At 41.4% G+C, this 25,894-nt stretch overlaps 1 protein-coding gene and 1 long non-coding RNA gene across 6 annotated transcripts in view; both read right to left on the bottom strand.

Moving 5' to 3' along the window:
- The window catches only part of RNF103 (ring finger protein 103), a 114,139-nt gene extending 111,958 nt beyond the window's left edge, over positions 1–2,181 (bottom strand). Inside the window, exon 1 of one of the 3 annotated variants that reach the window (XM_025868257.2) lies at positions 977–2,181. In XM_025868257.2, coding sequence (XP_025724042.1) covers positions 977–1,202 — 226 coding nt within the window. In that variant the 5' untranslated portion in view covers positions 1,203–2,181. The remainder of the gene's footprint in view (positions 1–976) is intronic. The other 2 variants (XM_025868258.2, XM_073897442.1) reach the window with 2 other exon arrangements.
- A 2,073-nt stretch (positions 2,182–4,254) lies between these two features.
- The window catches only part of LOC141373591 (uncharacterized), a 91,430-nt gene continuing 69,790 nt past the window's right edge, over positions 4,255–25,894 (bottom strand). For all 3 annotated transcript variants that reach the window (XR_012379750.1, XR_012379748.1, XR_012379749.1), the window contains 4 exons: positions 17,250–17,428; positions 15,788–15,967; positions 11,942–12,139; positions 4,255–5,330 (listed from right to left, as the gene is read on the bottom strand). This is a non-coding gene — a long non-coding RNA (uncharacterized lncRNA). The remainder of the gene's footprint in view (positions 5,331–11,941; positions 12,140–15,787; positions 15,968–17,249; positions 17,429–25,894) is intronic.

Genomic DNA, 25,894 nt, shown 5'->3' with positions numbered 1-25,894 from the left:
TAAAAGACACAGCAGATATATTTGAAACAAAAAAGATAACCATCAGTTTCAACTGCTTCCTACAGCAACTCAGAATGTCTTTCTCAAGTTACAGTACATTCCCCTTCTAGGACATTTACCTAAACAAAGATATATTTTGTCCAGGGGTGAAAATATTAACCATATTTCTTATTCAATCCTACCCCCAAACCAACAGTCACTAACAATGCACTGCTTAAGATGTTAAATAAATATTCTCTTAGCACTATTTCCATTCTATTTCTCAATCCATTTAAGTTGATGCAGCTGTATCTGTGACTTCTAAAAGGAAAAAGTTTACATCCAAGACATAAGGATTTTTTTAAAACGCTGACAGAAATATAAACTCTTCCAAAACAAGATAGGCATTCACAAAACATATTCACTTTATTTTCACCAAACTTAAAGAATGAAAAGCTAATGCTGTACAGTTTACACTTTTTCTATATTTAAACTCATGATTTAAAATTTAAATCTTAGCCCTAAATGCCTCTTTAATATTAAGTATTCCAACATTTCCCCCTCCTGTTATTGCGCTATGATTACTATTGTGACAAATACTGCTATCTACAGACAACGTTCTGGGGTTTTCCTTTTCTTATATCCCTATGAATTTCAACCGACAAAAAGTGCTTTCCAGTTTGTCTGCAACCAGCTGACAGTCCCTATTTTTTAAAAAAAAATTGTTTCTTAGTAAACAATGCTAAGAAGCTGCACTTATATGTTATTTAAAAAACAAACCTTAAAAATACACGGCAACACCCGTGCAAATAATTCCAGCCCCCTTCTCAAAACTGGATTTTTTTTTTTTTTTTTTAAGAAAACCTGGACAGCTCTTGGAGTAGTCTGCTTAACCCTTCCAGGTAATGCCTCATTCTGGAGGAACCATCAAGTACGAGGAAGTACAAGTCGCCCCCTCCACCGGGGGGAGGGGACCCCAGCGGGGCCGGATACTCGCCTGACTTTTCCACCAGCTCCCGGACATCCTTTTTCTCGGGCAGCCCCGAATATCCCAGCCCCCGGCACTCCAGAATGGTCTTCAGCTTCTTGAAGCTCAGCGCCACCGGATCCACCAGTTGGGTGGCAAAGATGCCAGTTTCATACCACACAATGGCCTCAAAAAACCTGGCCAGGACGAACAGGACCAGAAAATAGAGGAGCAGGAAGAAGAGCTTCAGCCACATCTTCCCCTGCGTCTTCTCTCTTCTCAGAGAGCTCGGAAGACGAAAAAGAGGGGCGGAGAGCGGGGGAGTGTGTGCTCACGCCCGCCGGGGCGCGGGCACTGTCCCAGCGTGGTCCGGCCTCGCCGCCCTCACTGTCGCGCCATCGCCGGCCGGGGGGCTGGGGGTTTGGCTATTTGTGCAAGGGTGAGGAAAGGACGAGGAGGGGCCCGGGCGCAGAGCCTCGCGCGGGGCCTTCCAGTCAGGAGACGAGAAAAATAAAGGGAAAAAACTAAAAAAAACCCATCAGTCAAACACCGACAGGAGCGGGGGCGGGGGGAGCGCCGGCGGGGAGGAACAAAACGAGGGACGTTACCCGGGCGGGGGGCACTGACCGAGGTGGCGGGTCGGCCTTCCGGCACCGTAATCTCAAGAGGGAGGGAGGAGGCCCCCCAAAATCATTCAGATCCACAAAGGAAGCGGGGTCCTGGCGGGAGGCCGGGGCCGGTGGGGCGGCGAGCCCGGGAGGCGGTTGGGGCCGGTCAGGAGGGCGCGGCGCTCGGCCCGGCCAGGCCCCGGGCCCAGCGCGGGGAAGAGCGGCCGCCGCAGCGCCGCGCCCGGCGCCCAGGCCCCAGGCCCCGCGGGCCGCCCAGGCTCCGCAAGAGGCGCGGCGGGCACGGCGACGGCGGCTCCAGGTTCTCTCAGGCCGGCGGGCGGCGCCTTTCAGGCGGGCGGGCACCGCGGCCCGGCCCGGGAGGGGGCGTCGCGGTCTCTGCAGAGAGAAATAGGGCGCGCGGGCCGACGGTCCTGAAGAAGAAAAGCAAAAATGGGCCCGAGACGGCTCCCTGGGCGGCCCCGGGGCGGTTTCCTAGCCACGGAGCGTCCGCCCCGCTCAGATGGGCGGCGCGGGTCGCGGCCGCCGTCCCCGACGCCCCGGCCACCTCGCGAGGCCGCGTCAGTCGCCTCGGCAGCAGAGAATCAGCTGTGGGCCCCTGCCCGGGCCGAGACATAACAACTGACGTCGGCGGCGGGGCGGGGCCTCGGGCGGGGCCGGGGCGGGGCCAAGATGGAGCGCTCGCCCCGGCAGCTTAGGGGAGAAGTGGGTGCGGAGGGGAAAGGAGGCGGCTAAGCCAGGGGGCTGGAAAGCAGTGCGGGGCCCCAACCTTGGCTGGGCTTCGGAACAGCTCCCAAAGTTGCCTCTCCAGTGTCTTCTCCGCTCTCTTTCCTTTTGCCCTGAGGATGTTTAGTATATGATTTTGGCTAAAGGTTGGACTTTGGACTCTGTCACTTTCTGTTTATTTTTCTACAAATAGGGCAGTTAATGATCCCCTTAAAATCGGTAAAACTAGATGAGTACGTTTATGCTAGGTTCTGGTGAATTGGAAAAATTTGGGAACTGTTGTTTGAGGGGTAGAAAACAATGATTTTCCGTTTCTCGGTGAGAATGTAGTTTGTGCACAACGTGTATTGGAGGAGGTTTGGCCGAAACGGGAGTTAGATTTAGGCCCACTTGTCCCGCCTGCTATAATTTTTCCTCCCCCTCTTCAGTGTTAGGGGTGTTAAAAGCCAGGTATTGAGGCGGTGAGTTTCCAGGACAAAGGTTGCTATGTCCCTGTACAAAGTTTACATGTCTTTTCTTTTGTTACCCTCCCTGAGTGTGGCCACTGCCAGCACAGGAACATACATAAAGTGAGTAATGTGGGTGACTATGCACTATCCAGTTCTACATTGAACCTCAGTGGAGCATACTCTTTCTGTCGAACTCTGCCAATCATGAGGGAGAAAGGGGTTGCATAATTAAACTGAGGAGGCTGGCTTCTACCAGCTCCCTTGATGGGAAGGAAGAGACCCAGGAATTACAAGAGAAATGTTAGTCATTGTGCAAAGCTATCAAATGTCCTGCCTGGGTTTGGGGGTGTGTGGGGGGGGCGGTTAGGAAGAATGGAGGTGTGATCCCCCATCACTGAGCAAATGGGAAATGGAAAGCAAAGAATGGACCATGAGAATGTAGCTTCAGAATGGCACCCCTTTAGAATAAAGCACACAAAGGCATTTCAGTGACCAACTAGTGGAGGAGGACTTAGGAGGGGATGGGCCCAGGGAGCAGGGAGGAGAATCAAAGGAGGAGGAAGAATCAAAGTAGGAATGTACAACCAGCTCTAGGCCTCTGATCCTGTGTCTTAACCAGCCTCAATGTGGCCTTGTTTCCATGGCTGGCAGATCAGTGTGGGAGACTGTATTAAACAGTTCATTCTAACAAGGTTGTTTCTGAAATTTCGGAATCCTTAGGCATGTCAGGGTGACCCTGTTACTGGGCAATGTTGCTGTCCAAACCTTGACATATAAGGTGAACCCTCATCTCAAAGCAATGTACTCACTAGTGAAGAGAGACTGACTCCTAATCAAATAATGTAAAGAAGGACAGGTGGGGAAATTTGGGCTGTGAACTGAGGATGGAACCATCCAGGCTAGAGTTTCAAACTGGAAAAATACCAGAGTGTGGGAGGGACTCCAAAGAAGGAATTAAATAACTCTTTTGGCATTTCTTTTTGTTTCAACTGCCCTGATCTCAACCCGCTTGCCTTGTTCCCTCCTGGTTAAACTCTTAGAAAAGGTAACAGCATTGATCAAAAAATGCACAGGTTTGGTGAGATACATTGATACAGGCATTTACATCCTTTATCAATAGGATGTACAACTTTTCAGGAGGGCAATTTACAATAGGAGTTAGAAGGCACCCTGAATACGTGCTCTTTGGCCCAGTAATCTCACTTCAGGGAAGTTATCCTAAGGAAATAATTGGACATGTACACAGAGATGTGTGTGCAGAGTTTTGCTGTTGCTGTAGAAGAATAATAATAGAACAAAAAAATAGAAAGAAATAATAGAAAAAAATTATTGATTGTTAATAATAGAAAAAAAGAGAAAGAACAAGCAACCCAAATATCTAGTGACAGAAGATTAGTCAAATACAGTAATCTAAATGGTGAGCTACTAGGCAGCTACTAAAAGAACCATATAGACAAATGGCTGTAGACATGAACCTATGCACAAAATAGAGTGTTTGGGGGAGAAAAGCAGGTTACTAAGAAGTTTGCATCATATGATCCTATTTTTTTGTGTTAGTATTAGACAAAGGTAGAGATATATACACTGAAATGTAAGCTGCGTTCATTTTTAGGTGATGGGATTTAGATAATTGAAATTTTTTAATTTTGGTGTTTTATCTCTATTTCATTATTTTTTTTCTGAAATAATCACGCATTGTTTTTATAACTTTAAGATATGTTTTGAAAAATAAAACAACCACTAGGACTGCTTCCTTGGTCTGGAGATTTGCAGCAGGGATTCATTCTCTGAGACTCCAAGGGAGGGTGATCTGTCCTTCCATGAGGGTGATTTCAGTTTCCACGATGCCTAACTGGGCAGACTAATTATAATTTCTGTTCAAAGACTAGTCTGACAAAAGGATGTTTGAATTATTCATTGGTTTTCATAATCTGTTTCTCTAACAGCCAGACTATTAACCTGAGTTCTTGATTTTGCATCTCAGATTCTGTTTGTGGAATGACTTAAATACTTATCATTTGATATTGTGGCAAGAGCATGGGAACCATCATTAGTGGGCCTGGTCCAGTGTTGCCTAGTATCTACTAGCTATATCACCTTGTTAGAAAGTCACAAGATCTGTCTAAACTTCATTTTTATCATCTGTAAAATAGGATGGTATATTTACACCGTAAAGCAGTTGTAAGGATTAAATGAGGCAGTGGATGTAAACAGTGCTTTGAAACAGACATACTGCTTATATGTTTGTAGGTAGGTATTTTGTATTCATTCCTTTATTCAAGCAGTATTTATGAGCAAGTCAGTGAGCTTTGTTAACTGAGACATGTGCATGGATGAAGTCAAACAGGACCTTGTTGCCAAGGTTATTTGAAGTCTAGTAGGGGAAGCTTTCCAAAATTGAGTATTTTTTAAAAATTAAAAAAAAGGGGCACCTGGGTGGCTCAGTCGGTTAAGCGTCTGCCTTCAGCTCAAGTCATGATCCCTGGTTCCTGAGATCGAGCCTGGCGTCGGGCTCCCTGCTCCGCGGAGAGTCTGCTTCTCCCTCTCCCACTGCTGTTCTCTCTGCTCATGCGCACGCTCTCTCTGTCAAATAAATAAATAAATGAAATCTAAAAAATAATTTAAAAATTTTAAAAAAATGTAGACCTCTTGTAGACCTAATAGCAGAAATACAAGAAAAATACAGATACAAACTCTCTAAAGCAATATAAAGTGCAGACTCTATTGAGAGGTACAAATGAAAATACAGAAAAAAAAAAAAAAACAGAAGCTAATTCCTGGCTTTAAAGGTTTCAATTCAATATATATCATAATTTGTTTTCTTTTATAACTTTCATTTATTTTTAAAAATTTTGTATTTGAGGGGCACCTGGGTGGCTCAGTCAGTTAAGCATCTGCCTTTGGCTCAGGTCATGATCCCAGAGTCCTGGGATCGAGCCCTGCATCGGGCTCCTGGCTCAGCAGGGAGTCGGCTTCTCCCTCTGCCCCTCACCCTGCTTGTGCTCTCTCTCTCTCAAATAAATAAATAAAATCTTAAAAAAATAATTTAAAAAATTTTTGTATCTAAGTATAGTTGACACATAATGTTACATTAGGTTCAGGCATTCAACATAGTAATTCAGCTTCTCTATACGTTCTGCTATGCTCACCACAAGTGTAGCTACCGGCTGTCACCATACAACACTATTATAATATCATTGACTATATTCCCCATGCTGTGCCTTTTATTCTTGTGACTTCATTCCATAACTGGAAGGCTGCTTGTATTTAATTTAAAATGAAGAATTGATTTTAGAGAAAAGAAAATCAAAGTCTTTGGCTGAGCTGGATGAAATATGGTTATTTTATTTAGGATCCAAAGAGTTGTCTCTTTTAATTTTATTCATTTTTAAAAAATTTTCTATTGTTATGTTAATCACCATACATTACATCATTAGTTTTTGATGTAGTGTTCCATGATTCATTGTTTGTGCATAACATCAAGTGCTCCACGCAGAATGTGCCCTCTTTAATACACATCACCAGGCTAACCCATCCCCCAACCCGCCTCCCCTCTAGAACCCTCAGTTTGTTTTTCAGAGTCCGTCATCTCTCATGGTTCGTCTCCCCCTCCGACTTACTCCCCTTCATTCTTCCCCTCCTGCTATCCTCTTTTTCTTTTTTCTTAACATATGTTGCATTATTTGTTCCAGGAGTACAGATCTGTGATTCAACAGTCTTGCATAATTCACAGCGCTCACCATAGCACATACCCTACCCAATGTCTATCACCTAGCCACCCCATCCCCCCCACCCCCCACCACTCCAGCAACCCTCAGTTTGTTTCCTGCGATGAAGAATTCCTCATATCAGTGAGGTCATATGATACATATCTTTCTCTGATTGACTTATTTCACTCAGCATAACACCCTCCAGTTCCATCCACGTCGTTGCAAATGGTAAGATCTCATTCCTTTGGATGGCTGCATAATATTCCCTTGTGTATATATATCACTTCTTCTTTATCCATTCATCTGTCGATGGATATCTTGGCTCTTTCCACAGTTTGGCTATTGTGGGCATTGCTGCTATAAACATTGGGGTGCACGTACCCCTTCGGATCCCTACATTTGTATCTTTGTGGTAAATACACAGTAGTGCAATTGCTGGATCTTATGGTAGCTCTATTTTCAACTGTTTGAGGAACCTCCATACTGTTTTCCAGAGTGGTTGCACCAGCTTGCATTCCCACCAACAGTGTAGGAGGGTCCCCTTTCTCTGCATCACCGCCAACATCTGTCATTTCCTGACTTGTTCATTTTAGCCATTCTGACTGGTGTGAGGTGGTATTTCATTGAGGTTTTGATTTGGATTTTCCTGATGCCGAGCAATGTTGAGCACTTTTTCATGTGTCTGTTGGCCATTTGGATGTCTTCTTTGGAAAAATGTCTGTTCATGTCTTCTGCCCATTTCTTTTTTTTTTTTCAAGGAAAGCCTTTTATTTTTTTACACTTTATTTATTTGAGAGAGAGAGACAGAGATAGTGAGAGAGAGAGCACAAGTGAGGAGGAGAGGGAGAAGCAGGCTCCCCACAGAGCAGGGAGCCCGATGCGGGACTCGATCCCAGGACCCTGGGATCATGACCTGAGCCGAAGGCAGACGCTTAACTGACTGAGCCATCCAGGCGCCCCTTCTGCCCCTTTCTTGATTGGATTATTTGTTCTTTGGGTGTTGATGTTGAGTTTGATAAATTCTTTATAGATTTTGAATACTAGCCCTTTATCTGATATGTCATTTGCAAATATTTTCTCCCATTCTGTTGGTTGTCTTTTGGTTTTGTGGACTGTTTCTTTTGCTGTGGAAAAGCTTTTTATTTTGATGAAATCCCAATAGTTCATTTTTGCCCTTGCTTCCCTTGCCTTTGGCGATGTTTCTAGGAAGAAGTTCCTGCGGCTGAGGTCGAAGAGGTTGCTGCCTGTGTTCTCCTTTAGGATGTTGATGGACTCCTGTCTCACGTTTAGGTCTTTTAACCATTTGGAGTCTATTTTTGTGTGTGGTGTAAGGAAATGATCCAGTTTCATTCTTCTGCATGTGGCTGTCCAATTTTCCCAACACCATTTGTTGAAGAGACTGTCTTTTTTCCATTGGACATTCTTTCCTGCTTTGTCAAAGATGAGTTGACCATAGAGTTGAGGGTCCATTTCTGGGCTCTCGATTATGTTCCACTGATCTATGTATCTGTTTTTGTGCCAGTACCATACTGTTTTGATGATGACAGCTTTGTAATAGAGCTGGAAGTCTGGAATTGTGATGCCACCAGCTTTGCTTTTCTTTTTCAAGATTACTCTGGCTATTCGGGGTCTCTTCTGGTTCCATACAAATTTTAGGATTATCTGTTCCATTTCTTTGAAAAGAGTGGATGGTATCTTGATGGGGATTGCATTGAATGTGTAGATTGCTCTATCAATCTTGTTAATTCTTTCAAAGAACCAGCTCCTAGTTTCCTTGATCTGTTCTACTGTTCTTTTGGTTTCTATTTCATTGATTTCTGCTCTGATCTTTATCATTTCTCTTCTCCTGCTGGGTTTAGGCTTTATTTGCTGTTCTTTCTCCAGCTCCTTTAGGTGTAGGGTTAGGTTGTGTATTTGAGACCTTTCTTGTTTCTTGAGAAAGGCTTGTATTGCTATATACCTTCCTGTCAGGACTGCCTTTGCTGTATCCCAAAGATTTTGAACAGTTGTGTTTTCATTTTCCTTGGTTTCCATGAATTTTTTTAATTCTTCTTTAATTTCCTGGTTGATCCATTCATTCTTTAGTAGGATGCTCTTTAGCCTCCATGTATCTGAGTTCTTTCCGACTTTCCTCTTGTGACTGAGTTCTAGTTTCAAAGCATTGTGGTCTGAAAACATGCAGGGAATAATCCTAATCTTTTGGTATTGGATGAGACCTGATTTGTGACCTAGGATGTGATCAATTCTGGAGAATGTTCCGTGGGCACTAGAGAAGAATGTGTATTCCGTTGCTTTGGGATGGAATGTTCTGAATATGTCTGTGAAGTCCATTTGGTCCAGTGTGTCATTTAAAGTCTTTATTTCCTTGTTGATCTTTTGCTTAGATGATCTGTCCATTTCAGTCAGGGGGGTGTTAAAGTCCCCCACTACTATTGTATTGTTGTCAATGTGTTTCTTCACTTTTGTTATTAATTGGCTTATATAATTGGCTGCTCCCATGTTAGGGGCATAGATATTTACAATTGTTAGATCTTCTTGTTGGATAGACCCTTTAATTAGGATATAGTGTCCTACCTCATCTCTTATTACAGTCTTTGTTTTAAAATCCAAATTGTTGATATAAGGATTGCCCCCCCCAGCTTTCTTTTGGTGTCCATTAGCATGGTAAATGGTTTTCCACCCCCTCACTTTCAATATGGGGGTGTCTTTGGGTCTAAAATGAGTCTCTTGCAGACGGCATATCGATGGGTCTTGTTTTTTAATCCAATCTGATAGCCTGTGTCTTTTGATTGGGGCATTTAGCCCATTTACATTCAGGGTAACTAGTGAAAGGTATGAATTTAGTGCCATTGTATTGCCTGTAAGGTGACTGTTACTGTATATTGTCTCTGTTCCTTTCTGATCTATGCTGCTTTTAGGCTCTCTCTTTGCTTAGATGACCCCTTTCAATATTTTTTGGAGGGCTAGTTTCGTGTTTGCAAATTCCTTTAATTTTTGTTTGTCCTGGAAGCTTTTTATCTCTCCTTCAATTTTCAATGACAGCCTAGCTGGATATAATATTCTTGGCTGCATATTTTTCTCGTTTAGTGCTCTGAAGATATCATGCCAGTCCTTTCTGGCCTGCCAGGTCTCTGTGGATAGGTCTGTTGCCAATCTAATATTTCTACCATTGTAGTTTACATATCTCTTCTCCCGAGCTGCTTTCAGGATTTTCTCTTTGTCTCTGAGACTCATAAGTTTTACTATTAGATGTCGGGGTGTGGACCTATTTTTACTGATTTTGAGAGGGGTTCTCTGTGCCTCCTGGATTTTGATGCCTGTTTCCTTCCTCACATTAGGGAAGTTCTCTGCTATTATTTGCTCCAATATACCTTCTGCCCCTCTCTCTCTTTCTTCTTCTTCTGGGATCCCAATTATTCTAATGTTGTTTCCTCTTATGGTATCGCTTATCTCTCGAATTCTGCCCTCGTGATCCTGTAGTTGTTTCTCTTTTTCTCAGCCTCTTTATTTTCCATCATTTGGTCTTCTATATCGCTGATTCTCTCTTCTGCCTCATTTATCCTAGCAGTTAGTGCCCCCATTTTTTATTGCACCTCATTAATAGCCTTTTTGATTTCGACTTGGTTAGATTTTAGTTCTTTTATTTCTCCAGAAAGTGTTTCTCTAATAACTTCCACGCTTTTTTCAAGCCCAGCTAGTATCTTTAAAGTCATGATTCTGAACTCTAGGTCCGACATCGTACTAATGTCCTTATTGAGTAGGTCCCTGGCTAACGGTACTATCTCTTGTTCTTTTTGCTGAGGTGATTTTTTTCGTCTTGTCATTTTGTCCAGAGGAGAATAGATAAATGAGAGAACAAAATGCTAACAGGTTAACAATGTCCCCAGCAATTATACTCTATACAAATCAGAAAAAACCTGAAACCAGGGGAAAAGAAAGGGAAAGAAAGAAAAAAGAAAGAGAAAAGAAAGAAAAAAACAAAAAGAAAAAGATAAAAACAAAAACAGAACAATACAAAAAAACAGAATATGATCAAATATGATCAGGCTAGTGAATAGATCAGTGCCACACACTAGATTTTGGGCGTATTTTGGTCTGTTAGAAAAAGTGCCTCCTAAAATTTTAAAGGAAGAAAGACTTATATATGTACAAAATAAGGGTTGATACAATGAAAGGATGGGAGATGACTGTAAAGACGAAAATTATAAAAGATTTTATAAAAGGAATTGATAAGATAAGAAGTTGTTTGAAAAAAGAAAGAGGAAGATTTAAAAAAAAAAGGGAGAGAATGTGATCAGGCAGGAGACTAGAACAAAGCCGTACACTAGTGATTTAGGGTGTATTTTGATCTGTTAGAAGAAACTGTATCTCAAAATTTTAAAGAGAGAACAACTTATATATATATATATATATGCCAAAAATAAGGGTAACTACTATGAAGGGATAAAATATGACTCTAAAAATGAAAACTAAAAAGTTTGTTTTTTTTTTTTTAAAAGGGATTGATAAGATGTTGGTTGAAGAAGGGAAAAAGAAAAATTAAAAAAACAGTTAAAAAAATTAACTTTGAAAAACTAATGAATCATGGTAAAAAAAAAAAGCCATGAATTCTATGTGCAGTATTCCCCTAGCGCTGGAGTTCTCCCGTTCTTCTTGATCGGTAAACTTGGTCTTGGTTTGCTGGCTGTTCGTGCTGATCTTCTGGGGGAGGGGCCTGTTGCCGTGGTTCCCAAATGTCTTTGCCGGAGGTGGAATTGCCCCACCCTTGTCGGTCGGGCTAAGCAAGCTGCTTGGGTTTGCTCAGGAGCTTTTGTTCCCTGCAAGCTCTGGTACGGCTTTGGAGGACCAGGGTGAAAATGGTGACCTCCCAATCTCCACTCGGAGGAGCTGAGAACTCGGGGCCCCGCTCCTCAGTGTGCCCCCAGAGAAAAGCAGTCACTCCTGTCTCCCTGGTCTCCGGCCGCACTGCGTGCTCACCTGGCCTGTGACCGAGCGTTTCTATCTCTGGCACTCGACCCCGTGTGGAGTCTCCAAACCCAGCAGATCCCTGCAGTGCGCTCCCGCACCGCTCTTCCCGGGGGAGGCAGGGGAGTCTCCCCGGATCTGCCGCTTGTTGGGTCCCTGCTGGAGGAGCAATGGCCCGACTGGGCCGCAGATCAGTTTATGGCAACCCCAAGCTGAGAGCCCGCGCCTTGGCTCCGTCTCTGCAGCTGGCTTCCCCGCTCCAATACCTGGGAGCTCTGCCGCACTCAGGCACCCCTGGTCTTTCTGTCACCCCGAGGGTCCTGAGACCACACTGTCCAGCGAGGGTTCTACCCTCTGCTTAGCCACTGGAGCGACGTCCCTCAGCGGAGCCGGCTTCTAAAAGTTCTGATTTTGTGCTCCGCGGCTCTATCACTTGCCAGAAGCGGCCCACGGAGGCCCCCTCCCCCACCGTCTATCCTCCCGAATACCGCCTTGGATTCACCTCTCTGCACGTCCTACCTTCCGGTAAGGGGTCGCTTCTCTGTTCAGAGAGTTGTTGCTACTCTCTTCTTCGGTCTCCTGTTGAGTTCGTAGGTGTTCAGAATGGTTTGATCCCTATTCAGCTGAATTCCTGAGACCAGAAGAAATCCAGGTCTCCTACTCCTCCACCATCTTGCTCCGCCTCCTCTTTTAATTTTACTTTTATCAAAGTATTACCTATACATAGTTTAAAAAGTCAAATAACAACAACAAAAAAGTCAAATAACACTTCAAGGCTTCATCCAAATTGGAATACTTTTGAAAGTGAAAGGGACAATGGTAATAAAATTATGCCAGACTAACAAGAATAAACTGGGACTATTCCAACAAACCCTGTTTATGAAAAACATATCCTCTGCTTATCCTTACCTACTCCAAAACTACCATTTCTCAGAGAAAACTGCCTTCAATTCTTTGAAGCATTTTTCTCATGTTTTCTTTATAAATCCCAAATTAGAGGTTTCTACTACTTTTCTTGATCTTTTCATTTGATACATTATCTATTGATTTCTTACTACAGAAAATGAGGAATGATTTCTTTTATGCCCTCCACTCACACACCATTTCCCTCCCTCATTCCCAAAGTGATTATATTCTATATTCATTTTTATATTAATGGGACCACATCATTTACAGTTCCTTTCTTGTGCAATTGTTCATTTTCCCTGGAGTTAATAATTAACTCGGATTTTGGTTTGTTCTATCTTTGATGGCCCTGTCCATTTATTCATCTCCAAATTCTCTGTCTGAACTATAAAACTACTCAAATGATTAATGTATCATTTCCATATTTTATTGGAAATAAATCCTCTGTCCAGGTCCTCCTGCTCCAGACTAGACTGGCTCCTCTCCAGACTACAATGCAGCTTCATCCCAGGACTTCCCTTTCACAACCCTTCTATGTTGGATTCTGTTTTCTTGATCCCATGGTTGCATGTTTGTTCTTTCACTTCCTTGTTTGCTTGGAACACATCTCATCCTGCAGTGACATATTAAAAAATTGGACATTGAGATAAACTTCGGAGACCTTACACATCTAAAAATCCCTTTGCTCTATCCTCATTCTTTTCTTTTTTCAAACTTAGAGAAGACTTGCAAAAATATTAACAAAACCTCCTTTATACCCTTCACCAATTAATGTTTTTGCCATGTTTGCTCTCTATATTGTATATACATTTATTTTTCTTGAGCCATTTAAGAGTTAGTTGCAGTTACCCTTCATGTTTAAGTGATAGTTTGGCCAAGTATAGAATTCTAAATTGGAAATCCCTTCCCCTCAGAATTTTGAAGGCATTGACCCATTACCTTCTGGCTTCTGTTGTTTTTTTCTGTCTGTAAGCTCTCACCTTTTCTTTTCATCTTTGGTATTCTGAACTTTTATGATAATGTGCCTGAGTGCAAGTCTCCTTTCCTTCATTGTGTTGAGTGCTCAGTGGGGCCTTTTAATACGGCAACTTGTTACCTTCAGTTCTGGGAGATTCTTTGATAATTTCCTTTGTCCATTTCTCACTTTTCTGGAACTCCTATTAATGAGATGTTGAAACTCTTACATTGATCCTATAATTTTATTCTCTTCTTTCTCCAGTTTTTCTCTTTGCCTTTCCAGCTTTGCCTTTTGTTCTACTTTCTGGGAGTTTTTTTCAACTTCATTTTTCACCCCTTCTACTGAATTCTTAATTTTGTCTATCCTGTTTTTAATTTTCAAAAGTTCTTTCTTGTGACAGGGATGTGCCTTTTCTGTAGCACTCTGTTCTTTTTTTTTAAATGCATGCAATACATTCACATATCTCTCTGAAGATATTAATTAATAGTAATTTTCCCCCTAAGTTTTCTTTTGCTTTTTGCATTGCCTCTTAGACCTGGGTTCATTTTCAATCTGTTTATTTTGGACTTAGTCTTTCGCCTTAGAGGCTATCTTTAATTACTTGGTGATCCCTGGCTCTCTCCTTGTTCATAGGTTCATAAATGGGAGGTACTGAAAAGTTCTCTGAGAGTGAGTGGGGCTCGCTCAAGGGTAAATGGTAAAGATACAGCCATTTCACTAGGAGGATCTATAAGTTTTTCTCCTCAGCTGTTCGCTTTCTTCAGAGAGGAATCCTGCCTGGAAAATTCAGGTATGATTATCAGCATCCTGGACCTGAGTGGGAGGAGGCTGGGAATATCAAGTCTCAGCCATTAGAGTTCCTCATCTCCCTCACATGACCATGCCAGGAATCTCTAAGTCCAGAACCGATCTGTTCATTTCAGAGGACAAACCTCCCATCGTCCTCTAGGGTAAGAGAGGGGCAAGTGCTTGGCTGTATAGGGTCAAACTGTACCTTATGAAATTTTTCACAAATCCTCCAGTTTTCAGCCCCACCCACCACCTTGGGCTTCCAAAGTGTCATGCTTCCAATTTCTGAACCTTTCCTTGGTTCAGATTCTGTGGATTCTGTAGCACCAACTGTTTAGTGTAGTAGAGGTAGTGACACAGGTCTCCTACACCATGGCCTCTGACCAGCAGTCTAGACAGAGAACAGCTTTTCGCCTTTCTTGCAGTTAGATTGGGTCAGTGACTGAATTGAGAGCAGGGGAGGCAAGTAGGGATGTATACCTCTTCCAAGCCTGGCCCTCATAAACAGCCTTCAGCCCTCTCCAGATTAGGTAGCCAGGGAGAGAGGTGACCGAGAGAACGGCCCTGAGACTTTTGTACTGTAGTAGGCTCTGGGGCCCCTCGGATTTGTTCTTATCTTCAGTTTCTATTTTTTATCTATACATCTCTAAATGAGACACAATCCATTCCCCTGAGCCAGAGGAGCAAGAGAGAGGCTTGCAAGAATCTCAGAATTGTAGACAAGGAGCATAGGAAAAGGGATGCCAACATTTACCAATTTACCTTCTGGTGAGGACAAGGAGAGTGGCCTATGAAAAGGAAATAACCCCATTTTCTTTGCTTTGATCTCTAACCCCATTATGAAGAACACATTTTGGTTAAAAAAAGGGGGGGGAGGAGAGTGGTAAAAATGGCCAGCAATGGTTTTAAAAAAAGGCTAGAAATCTAAGTCCTATGTAGGCAGGTTAGGTGTTTATCATCTTCTGTCTGATTGATACACCCCGCTATGCACAGATTCGAGGCAGGTAAGGGAATCATTTTAAGTCTGTCTCCAGCATATAAACATATTTGATATTTCCCATTTCAGCACATAAATGTTAATTTCATTCATAACTACTAATAAAATGATGATATGGGTAGCCCTTGACTTAGATCAGCTCACCCTTCAAATATGTCTTCTGGGATATCTTTGCCCTGTTACGAGATGATGCCAAGCAGTGCATACATAACACCTGCTGAAGCTACTGTCCCCTGGCCCTTCCCCCTCTCTGTCCATAGCAAACAATTGTCAAACAACCAACCAAAGATAACTGAAATGATCTATTTCTTTATTGCCAGTCCAATTGATTCACATTTTGAAAGCTTACTATTGGACAGTATACAATTATGTACTTTCTGGCTGATTTGTTTATGGCATTTATGTTCATTAAAAGAGAAGCGTTAAGATTAAGGTTTTAGGCATGTAGCTACTACACTGTTTCCATGAGAAAAGCAGTTTCCCAAATGCCTTCGCCAGGAACATCCCCTGCTGTGACTGTGAGAACTGTGCAGCCTGCCCTTTCTGTGTGGAGGTGACCCTACCGACTATCACCATGGCATTGGTACCAAGTTGTGTTTTTCAGTGCATTAAGGCCATTATTTGCTGGAATAAAAGATGTCCCAAAGCAATATTCAGAGACCTATTTGGCACTCAAGCTGGAATCTTCAAAAAAAAAAAAGAAACTTCTTTTCACCTGCAGGAAATGGCTTTCAACAAAGCTGAGACGAATGCACCCTGGGGGAGGCTGCTCCGTACACTGCCATCCATATGGTAAACAGTCCTTCTCTGCTGGCGGAGGGCCGCTTGGCCGGCCAGAATCGCCAGAGCTCCCATCTTCCAACCCAGGAACTGCAAGCAGTACAACTCTGAAATCCTTGCAAGACAAAGGTAAATAAGGGTGGAGTAAGCAAATAGAAAGTCACCTTGCCTCCTGGAGTAAACTGTTCCTCCTCTGATTACCTGAAGCTACAATGACACAGGGTCTGACCATAGCACAGCAGGGCTGGCTGTGTAAGTAACCCCCCCACCCCCACCCCCGCCCAGTACAGAATGACAATGCATGCCCCTTGTTCAAAATGCAGGAAAAAGGCACCCTTAAAAGGTACTATATGGGGGCACCTGGATGGCTCAGTCGGTTAAGTGGCTGGCTTTTGATTTCCAGGTCATGATCTCAGGGTCCTGGGATCAAGCGCCCGCTTGGGCTCTGCGCTCAGCAAGAAGTCTGCTTGAGGATTCTCTTTCCCTCTCCCTCTGCCCCTCCCTGACCCTCGCTCTCACTCTTGCTCTCTCTCTCTCAAATAAATAAATCTTCAAAACAAGGGTACTATATAAAGTTATTCCTTTCTTTTCCAGTGGCTTTCTTGACCTGTCATGGTGTTTTTGATTTGCCATTTAATGTAACTCTTCCTTGGTCAGGGGCTACTCAGGGTAAGTGCTGGTCCTCACAGGCACCCAGACTCCCTCTCTCCAGCTGGAGACCCCGCAGCTGACAATGAGCCCCAAAAGGATTGCAACCTCAGCACTGGGACTCGTTCAGTACCTGGACTGGAGGTGGGCAAAAGGCCTGTCCCCCCGCGAGTTACCCTCTAAACAATTACGGTGCTGCCAGCCCTGGCTAAGGATGGCTGCTGCCATGCCTTGCCTCAGAGCACCCCAGGTGAGCATGCCGGACCCCAATCCTCCCCGGGCCTGAGTCCAAGGCCCTACTGGGTGCAGAGGGCCACAGCAGAACATGGATACCCCCACACCCCCTTCCATACTGTGAAAACAGCTCTGTTGCTGCCCCCTTCACAGAGGGAAGGGTCGACCTGGGGAGGGGGTGAGGGGTGGGGGTGTGGGGGAGGGGGGACAGGGCCCCAGGCACCAGGTGACAGAAAGCAGACTGCCAAGGAGATGGGGAGCTGGCTGCCAGGAGGTGGGGAGCTGACAGCAGGCAGACTGCGTGTGAGCTAAAGGCTCCAAGGTCTTGGCACATGCTCTGATGTTCATCAGATTTCACTTATAAAACACAAATTCAAAGGAAAAATTACTTAGAATTTCAAGATGACAACTGCCGAACATTAAACTCCAAGTATTCAGGGTCCTTCCGCACTTGGCTTCCTGTGCAACTGCTCTGTTCACACACCCATGAAGCTGATTGTGTGGGGCAGACTTACTGAATTCAGTGAAGGTCCAGAAGATTCTACATTTTTTATCACATTTGTGGCATTTTTCATAGGCAGCCTGTACATAGTTTTATTTCTGTACATAAACTGCTTCCCTTCCTGGATGCCATCTGCAAGGCTTAGCTTACCAGCTCTTCTCTGGCACATTACAGCCCTTCTCGAAGCCTTATCTGTTAAATAGAAATAATAACAGTTATCTCATAAAATCGTTGTGAGTACTTAGTGAAGCCAAGCTTATAAGGCATGAAACCCAGTGACTGGCACATGTTTTATACAAATGGACATACACACATATATGTATTTACTCACATACACTGATACCCATACATCTCTTCTGTAACAGTATCAGAATACCTAAAAGGTACTTAATAAGTCTATTTTTTTGGATAAAAGAACACAGTATAACATGTTGTTAAATGTCAGTCTGGCTAATGGATGCTTTTGGTGAAATGCAATGCAAATATAACTTTATTATTAGCACCATGCTCTAACCAGCTGAGCTAACTGTTGGCCTGACTACCTTTATTATCTAAAAGAGAAACCAGGAAGTGCTTTTCAAAAGTTCAAACCAGTTATGGTAAAATACTTTAGAAAGTAAGCTAAATTGAATTAAGGACATAGAGAAAATGAAGAAAGTTCTGAAAATCTTTTTTTTATTTTATTTTATTTATTTATTTGACAGAGAGACACAGTGAGAGAGGGAACACAAGCAGAGGGAGTGGGAGAGGGAGAAGCAGGCTTCCCGCAGAGCAGGGAGCACGATGTGGGACTCGATCCCAGGACCCTGGAATCATGACCTGAGCCGAAGGCAGACGTTTAACGACTGAGCCACCCAGGCGCCCTGAAAATCTTGATAAATAGAATTTCAGAATGAAAAAAGGGCTTGTACGAAAAGATGAAAGAAATTGGAATTGGTTAGCATGGAGAACAGAAGGATAAGAGAGAACTTTAAAAAAAAGCAATATTGCTTTCAATTAAAAGTGTTTGTTTTGTCGCTAAAGTGGTATGTGGTTATTAAAGAAAACTTAGGGGGCGCCTGGGTGGCTCAGTTGGTTAGGCGACTGCCTTCGGCTCAGGTCATGATCCTGGAGTCCCGGGATCGAGTCCCACATTGGGCTCCCTGCTCAGCGGGGAGTCTGCTTCTCCCTCTGACCCTCTTCCCTCTCATGCTCTCTATCTCTCATTCTCTCTCTCTCTCAAATAAATAAATAAAATCTTTTAAAAAAAAGAAAAAAAGAAAACTTAGAAGATGTATATTAGCGAAAAGAAGAAAATTGAAAATATGCCAATCCTACCACTCTCACACAATGAACAAGTTTGTACTAATTGATTATCCTACTGTGAATATAGGTGGGATACCCTTGATAATACTGGCCATTTTCATTTTTTTTTAAAGATTTTATTTATTTATTTGAGAGGGAGAGAATGAGAGACAGAGAGCACGAGAGGGAAGAGGGTCAGAGGGAGAAGCAGACTCCTTGCTGAGCAGGGAGCCCAATGTGGGACTTGATCCCGGGACTCCAGGATCATGACCTGAGCTGAAGGCAGTCGCTTAACCAACTGAGCCACCCAGGCGCCCCTGGCCATTTTCATTTTTAAAAATATTTTCCAATTGTACGCCTGAAGTGGCATCTAATTTCTATTTTGACTTAATTACTTCTTTTGAATAATATATTACTTCTTTCTTTACCTCTTATGTTTATGGTTCATATACATATTTTTTGTGAATTGCTTGTACCCTTAGACCATTTTTAATTATGATGTTTGTTTTTCTTTTAAATAATTAGAAATATTTAAAATTACATATAAAAAGTACAGAAGATGGGGCACCTGGGTGGCTCAGTCGATCCCAGGGTCCTGTAATCAAGCCCTGCATCAGGCTCCCTGCTCCGTGGGAGGCCTGCTTCTCCCTCCCCACTCCCCCTGCTTGTGTTCCCTCTCTCACTGTGTCTCCCCCTGTCAAATAAATAAATAAAATCTTAAAAAAAAAAGAAGTACAGAAGATAATATAGCAGACACAGCATTTCAATGTGTTTTTCAGAAAGAAGGCCCACTGAGGTGAGATAGGAGCTGTATTAACACAGTCTGCCATGTTGTTAGAAAAATAAACAAAATGTTTGTCTTTTATGCATACTGATGTGCAAGAGTTTTTAGTACATTAAGAATGTTAACCTTTTTCTATGCCATAGAGCTTTTGCTTTAATATGTCAGACCAGTACATCAAAATGACCGATAAGAACAGAACAAAAGGAAATTAGATTAAATAAAAACATTTTTTCTAGTTGGACATGAGAAACAATTTCTTAACTGAAGAGAATAAATGCAAGAAAAGGAATTTGTCATAAAGGAATCTCTAACCCTCCATTTCTCTTGTAGGACTTAGGTTACAGTTAATTGGGAAACAGAAGCTAGACCAAATGGTGGTTCATATTTTCTCCTAGGTCTATTTATTTTCTTAGATTCTAAGAAGCACTAATTTCAGAATTAGTAGCAAAAGGTCTGGGTTACTTGGCCAATTTGATTTAAATTGTATTCCTCACCATTATAAACAACCAGCTGAATCTTTGCAGGACTTTTGAGTAAGGGCTACTAAGTCTACTATTGTTTGGTGGTTCTGCAAATGAATGTGAATTCTATTATGTAACAACTGGGACTAGTGTTCTATTTATAAAAAACCAGTGCTCACTTAGGCAGCACATATAATATTTATAAAAAAACAGCATGCTTACTGCTGAGTATGGTAGTCATTAGGAATATACACAAAGGGTCAACTCTCTCCTTCCAGGCAAATGGTAAGAATACACTTTCCTGGTCCCTTGGAGTTAGGAGTGGACATATGACTTTCACTGGCCAGTGAAACATGACAGGAAGTGACATGTTCATTTCTGGGTCCAAGTTTAAAAAAGAGTTTTATGTATAGTTTATTATGTCAGGTATACTCAATAAAGAGGTATAATTTTATATACAGATAAAGTTTATTCATATATATTTTTAATTAAGTTTATATAGAGAGTCTATAATAAACTACATGTTTAAAGTATATAATTTTGGGGTGCTGGGTGGCCCAGTCACTTAAGCGTCTGCCTTTGGCTCAGGTCATGATCCCAGGGTTCTGGCATCAGGCTCCCTGCTCAGCAGGGAGTCTGATTCTCCCTCTCCCTCTGCCTCTCCCCCTGCTCATGCTTGCTCTCTCTCTCTCTCATTCGCCCTCTCTCAAATGAATAAATAAAACCTTTAAAAAAATAAAGTACATAATTTTTACACATATTTATACCTGTAAAATCATCACTACAATCAAGATAGTGAAGATATCTATCATCTCCAAAAGTTTTTGCTTGTATTTTTGTAATTCCTCCCTCCCACACCTCCTTAACCCCTATCTCCAAGCAGTCGCCAGTCTCTTTTCTGTCACTATAGATTAGTTTTAAATTTTCTATAGTTTAATCATACAATATGTACACTTTTTTTTGGTTGACTTCTTTCACTGTGCATGATTTTTTTTTAAAGGTTTATTTATTTATTTGAGAGAGCGAGAATGAGAGAGAGAGAGGGTACACGAGAGGGGGGAAGGTTAGAGGGAGAAGCAGACTCCCCACTGAGCAGAGAGCCCGACACGGGACTCGATCCTGGGACTCCAGGATCATGGCCCGAGCCGAAGGCAGTCGCTTAACCAACTAGGCCACCCAGGTTTTTAAGATTCAGCCATGTTGCTATATGTAGCAATAGTTCATTAGTTTTTAATGCTGAGTAGTATTCCACTTTGTGGATATGTCATTGTTTACCTATTCACCTACTAATTAAAGCAGTTGAGCTGTTTCAAGATTTTGGCTATTATAAATAAAGCTTCTGTAAAGATTTGTGTTCGAGTCTTTGTGTGGTCATAAGTTTATTTTTCTCTTGAGTAAATACCTATGAATGGATTGGGCAGATCCTATGGTCATTGTATGTTCAACTTCTTAAGAAACTGCCAAATTGTCTTTTAGAGTGGGTATAACATTGACCTGTCACCAGAAGAAGTTCACAAGAGTTTCTGCTCTTCCACATCCTCATCAAACTTGGTAGGGTATGTTTTTTTAAAAAAATTTTAGCCATTCTAATAGCTATATAGTGTTATTCGTTATGGTTTTTTTTTCACTGTGGTTTTAATTTGCATTTCCCTAATGACTAATAACATTGAGCATTTTTGTCTTATGTTTATTTGCCATCTACGTATCTTAAATTATCTGTTCTACTGTTTTACTCAGTTTTTTTTTATTGGTTTGTTTATCTTATTGTTGAATTTTGAGAATATATACTCTGGAAACAAATCTTTTATCAGAGGTAGTTTTTTTTTTTTAAGGATTTTATTTATTTATTTGTCACACAGAGAGAGAGAGCACACACAAGCAGGGGGAGCAGCAGACAGAGGGAGAAGCAGGCTCCCCACTGATCAAGGAGCCCAATGCAGGACTCCATCCCAGGACTCTGGGATCATGACCTGAGCCAAAGGCATGCTTAACTGACTGAGCCACCCAGGCGTCTCTACCCACACTGTTTTTATTAGCATAACTTTATAATAATTCTTTTTTTAAAGATTTATTTATTTATTTTAGAGAGAGAGAGCAAGAGGGCAAGTGGGGGCAGGTGCAGAGGGAGAGAGAGAAAGAAGCAGACTCCCTGCTGAGCATGGAATCCAAGGTGAGGCTTGATCCCATGACCATGAGATCATGACCTGAACCAAAATCAAGAGTCAGATACTCAACTTACTGAGCCACCCAGGTGCCCCCATAATATTTCTTTCAGTAGTTTTATACCTCCAAATTTGTTTGTCTTTTTCAGAGTGGTTTGGCTATTCTAGATTCTTTGCATTTCCATAAGAATTTTAGAATCAGCTGGTCAACTTCTATAAAAAAATCCAACTGAGAGTTTGATTGTCATTGTATTGCATCTATAGATTCATCTGAAGAGTGTTGACATCTTTATGATATTGAGTTTTCTGATCCACGAACAAGATATACCCTTTCCTTTATTTAGGTTTTCTTTAACTTTTTTCAGCCATATTTTATAGTTTTAGTGTACAAGTCTTTCACTTCTTTGTCAAGTTTATCTCTAAGTAGTTCATATTTTTATGTTATTATATATGGTAATGTTTTTCTGTTCAAGTTTCTGATTATTTTGTTACCAGTACACAGAAATGGAATTTATTTTTTATATTGATCTCATAACCTGCAACTTTACTGATTTCTGTTGTTAGTTTTTTTTTTTTTAAGATTTTTACTTATTTATTTGAGAGGGAGAGAAAGAGAGAGAGAGAGGGAGAGAGCTTGAGTGAGGGAGGGGCAGAGGGAGAGGGAGAAGCAGATTCCGCACCAAGCAGGGAGCCCATGTGGGGCTCAATCCCAGGACCCTGAGATTATGACCTGAGCCAAAGGCAGATGCTTAACTGACTGAGCCACCCAGGTGCCTCTCAGTTATTAGTTCTAATAGCTTTTTAAAAAAGATTCCATCATATTTTCTACATAAATGATCTGTCACCTGCAAACAAAAACAATTGGAGTTCTTCCTTTTTCAATCTGAATGCCTTTTTTTTCTTTCCTGATTGCACTGGCTAGACCCACTAGTACAGTGTTGAATTAAAGTAATAATAGCAGCCATTCTTTCTAGTTACTGATCTTATGGAGGAAGTATTTAGGTTTTAACCACCAAGTATGATGGTAGCTGTAGGTTTCTTTAGATGACCTTTATGAAGTTGAGGAAATTCCCTTTTAATTTTAGTTTACTGAGAGTATTTATCAGGAATGAATGTTAGATTTTAAGTGCTTTTTTGACATTTATTTAGATAAGAAACATGATTTTTATTTTTAATTTGTAAGCTGAAGTATATTGATTGATTTTTCAAATATTAAGCCAACCTTGCAATCCAGGGATAAACTTCATTTGGTCACCTGATATTTTGTCTCTTTAATATAGTGTTAAAAAAATATATATATATAGGGTTGGATTCAATTTACTATACATTTTGTATGGAATTTTTGCTCCTGAGGGATTTTGGTTTACAGTGTTCTTTTCTTGTAATGTCTTTGTCTTGTTTAATTTTAAATGTACTATTTTATCCCAGCTTCCTAGATTGAGTTAGGAACTACTCTCTTCTCTTTGCTATTTTTGGAAGAGTTTGAATTGGCATTATTTCTTCCTTAAATGTTTGATAGAATTTACTCATGAAGTCATCTCAACCTAGAGTTTCTTTGGAGGAGGTTTTGAACTATCCCATTTTCCTAAGTAGATATAAGGAATATATAGACATTTATCTCTTCTTGAGTGAGCTTTGATAATTTTTGTAATTCAAGGAAACTGTTTATTTTATCTAAGTTGTCATATTTATTGACATAAAGTTATTTATAATAATCCTTATTGTCCTTTTATATGCGTAGAATCTGAAGTGATGTCACCTATCTTTTCTTATTTGTCATTTGTGTATTCTTTCTTTTTTCTCTTTTAAGTCACACAGTGTTTTATCTTTATTGATTTTCTCAAAGCAGTTTTTGAGTCTATTGATTACTCTATTGTTTTCTATTTTATTGATTTATATTTTGATATTTACTATTTTCTTTTGCTTACTTTTAGTTTAATTTGCCGTGTGTGTGTATGTGTGTGTGTGTCTTAAGATTATTGATTTGAAAACTTTCTTCTATTTTTTTAAAGATTTTATTTTTTATTTATTTGAGAGAGAGAGTGAGAGAGAGAGAGAGCACAAGAGGGGGTAGAGTCAGAGGGAGGAGCAGACTCCCTGCTGATCAGGGAGTCCAATGCAGGACTCGATCCCGGGACTCCGGGATCATGACCTGAGCTAAAGGCAGTCGTTTAACCAACTGAGCCACCCAGGCGCCCATGAAACCTTTCTTCTATTCTATAAAAGGTGTTGGTTGCTATGAATTTCCCCCTCAAAACTATCTTAGTAGCATCCTACAAATTCTCACTTGTTACGTTTTTATTTTTATCAGTTCAAAATATGTTTTAATTACCCCCTTAATTCTTTCTTTCACCCATGTGTTATTTAGAAGTGTGCTAGTTAGTTTCCAAATGTTTGGAAGTTTCTCTAAGAAAAATTTCTGTTATTAGTATCTAATAATTAATATTAATTATAATAATTTATAATAATTCCATTATAGACAAAGAACATACTATGTAGGACTTGTGAGTTGTAATAGGAAAATTATAACTTAATATCAACCAAAGAGAAATTCTTATTTCTCAGGAAGCCCTCTCGGCCAACAAAAGTACTGTAATCATCTAGTTCCCAGTTTAATTCAAGTTGACAAACATTTGTTGAGGACTGATTATATATGCTAAATATCTGGGTAGTGCAGGCTACAGAAATAAAGAAAGCAGAGCTCTTGATCTCAAGGAACTTACAAGTTAGACATGAACCACTGATAGTCGGAAAGACATGGTAAAATCCCATAGTTGATTAAACAAAGAACAGAGGAGATTCAACGAAGAAAGAATCAGGAAAGGCTTCACATAGGAGGTAGCACTTAACAAGGGTCTTGACAAAAACTGTCTAAGTTTGACAGGTAGAGATGGTAGAGACAAAACCTCCATGCAGAGGAAATGGCATAATCTCAAGACAGGTAGACATAGTGCATGCTCAAGAAACTTCACTTTGACTAGAGGTTAGGGGAGTGGTGGGAGATTAGGCTGGAAGGATAGTTTGAGAATATTTTATTAGGATCCTGACATCTTTATACTTAGCTGAATAGGTATTTAGGTGCCACTGAGACTTTTTTTTTTTTTTTTTTTTTTTTAGCAGAAAAGACCCTTTCCTTCACCACATTTGCTCCATCAAATCCTGTTGGGGCTACATCTACCATAGAGCTCTGGAGAATGTTGAGTGGGTGGAATACATTACTGACCCCCTTACTTAAAACACTTCACTGGCTCCCCACTGCACTTAGAATAATATCAAAACTTCTTTTAAGCCCTGCATGGTCTGCCTTCTGACTACCTAATCTCCTACTATTTTTTTGTTTTAACTTGATTTAGTCCATTCTACCTCCATTGGCTTCCTCAAACACAAGTAGGATGTCCACCACTCAGAACCATTGCATTTTCTCTTTCTTCTGCCTTAAACACTCTTTCCTGCCTCCTGGTATTCATACCTTTGTGTAATCCCCTCCCCTAGAGTATGTGTTGGATTTAGTGACTTGCTTTTGGCAAGTAGAATGCAGTAGAAGGGATGGGTTACAAAGAGAAGGTGGTTCCCATTTGGGGTGCACTCTCTCATTCTGTCACTGGCTTGCTCTGAAGGAAGCCAGATGCCTGTTGTGAGCTGCCCTACAGACAGGCCCATGTGGCTAGAAACTGATATCTCAGACCAATAGCCATCAAGGACCTAAGGCCTGCCAACAGCCATGTGGGTGAAGTGGTAAGCTGATCCTTCCCCAGGAGAGCCTTGAGTTGACTGCATGCCCAGTTAATATCTGGATTTTAGTCTTATGAGAGGCCGAGTCAGAGACACCCAGTCAAGCCACACCTTGATCATCAACCCAAAGAAATCATGAGGTAATAAACATTTATTGTTTAAAGCTGCTAAGTTTTGAGGTAGTTTGTTATGCAGCAATAGGTAACTAATACATATAGCTGGCTCAGTCTCATCC

The sequence above is a fragment of the Callorhinus ursinus genome, unplaced genomic scaffold (assembly GCF_003265705.2).
Source record: "Callorhinus ursinus isolate GAN/ISIS: 27379988/994484 unplaced genomic scaffold, GSC_fseal_2.0 scaffold10, whole genome shotgun sequence".
NCBI classification, from domain to species: domain Eukaryota; kingdom Metazoa; phylum Chordata; class Mammalia; order Carnivora; family Otariidae; genus Callorhinus; species Callorhinus ursinus.
The sequence above is the reverse complement of the archived record's forward strand: the minus strand, read 5'-3'. Positions and strand labels throughout refer to the sequence as shown.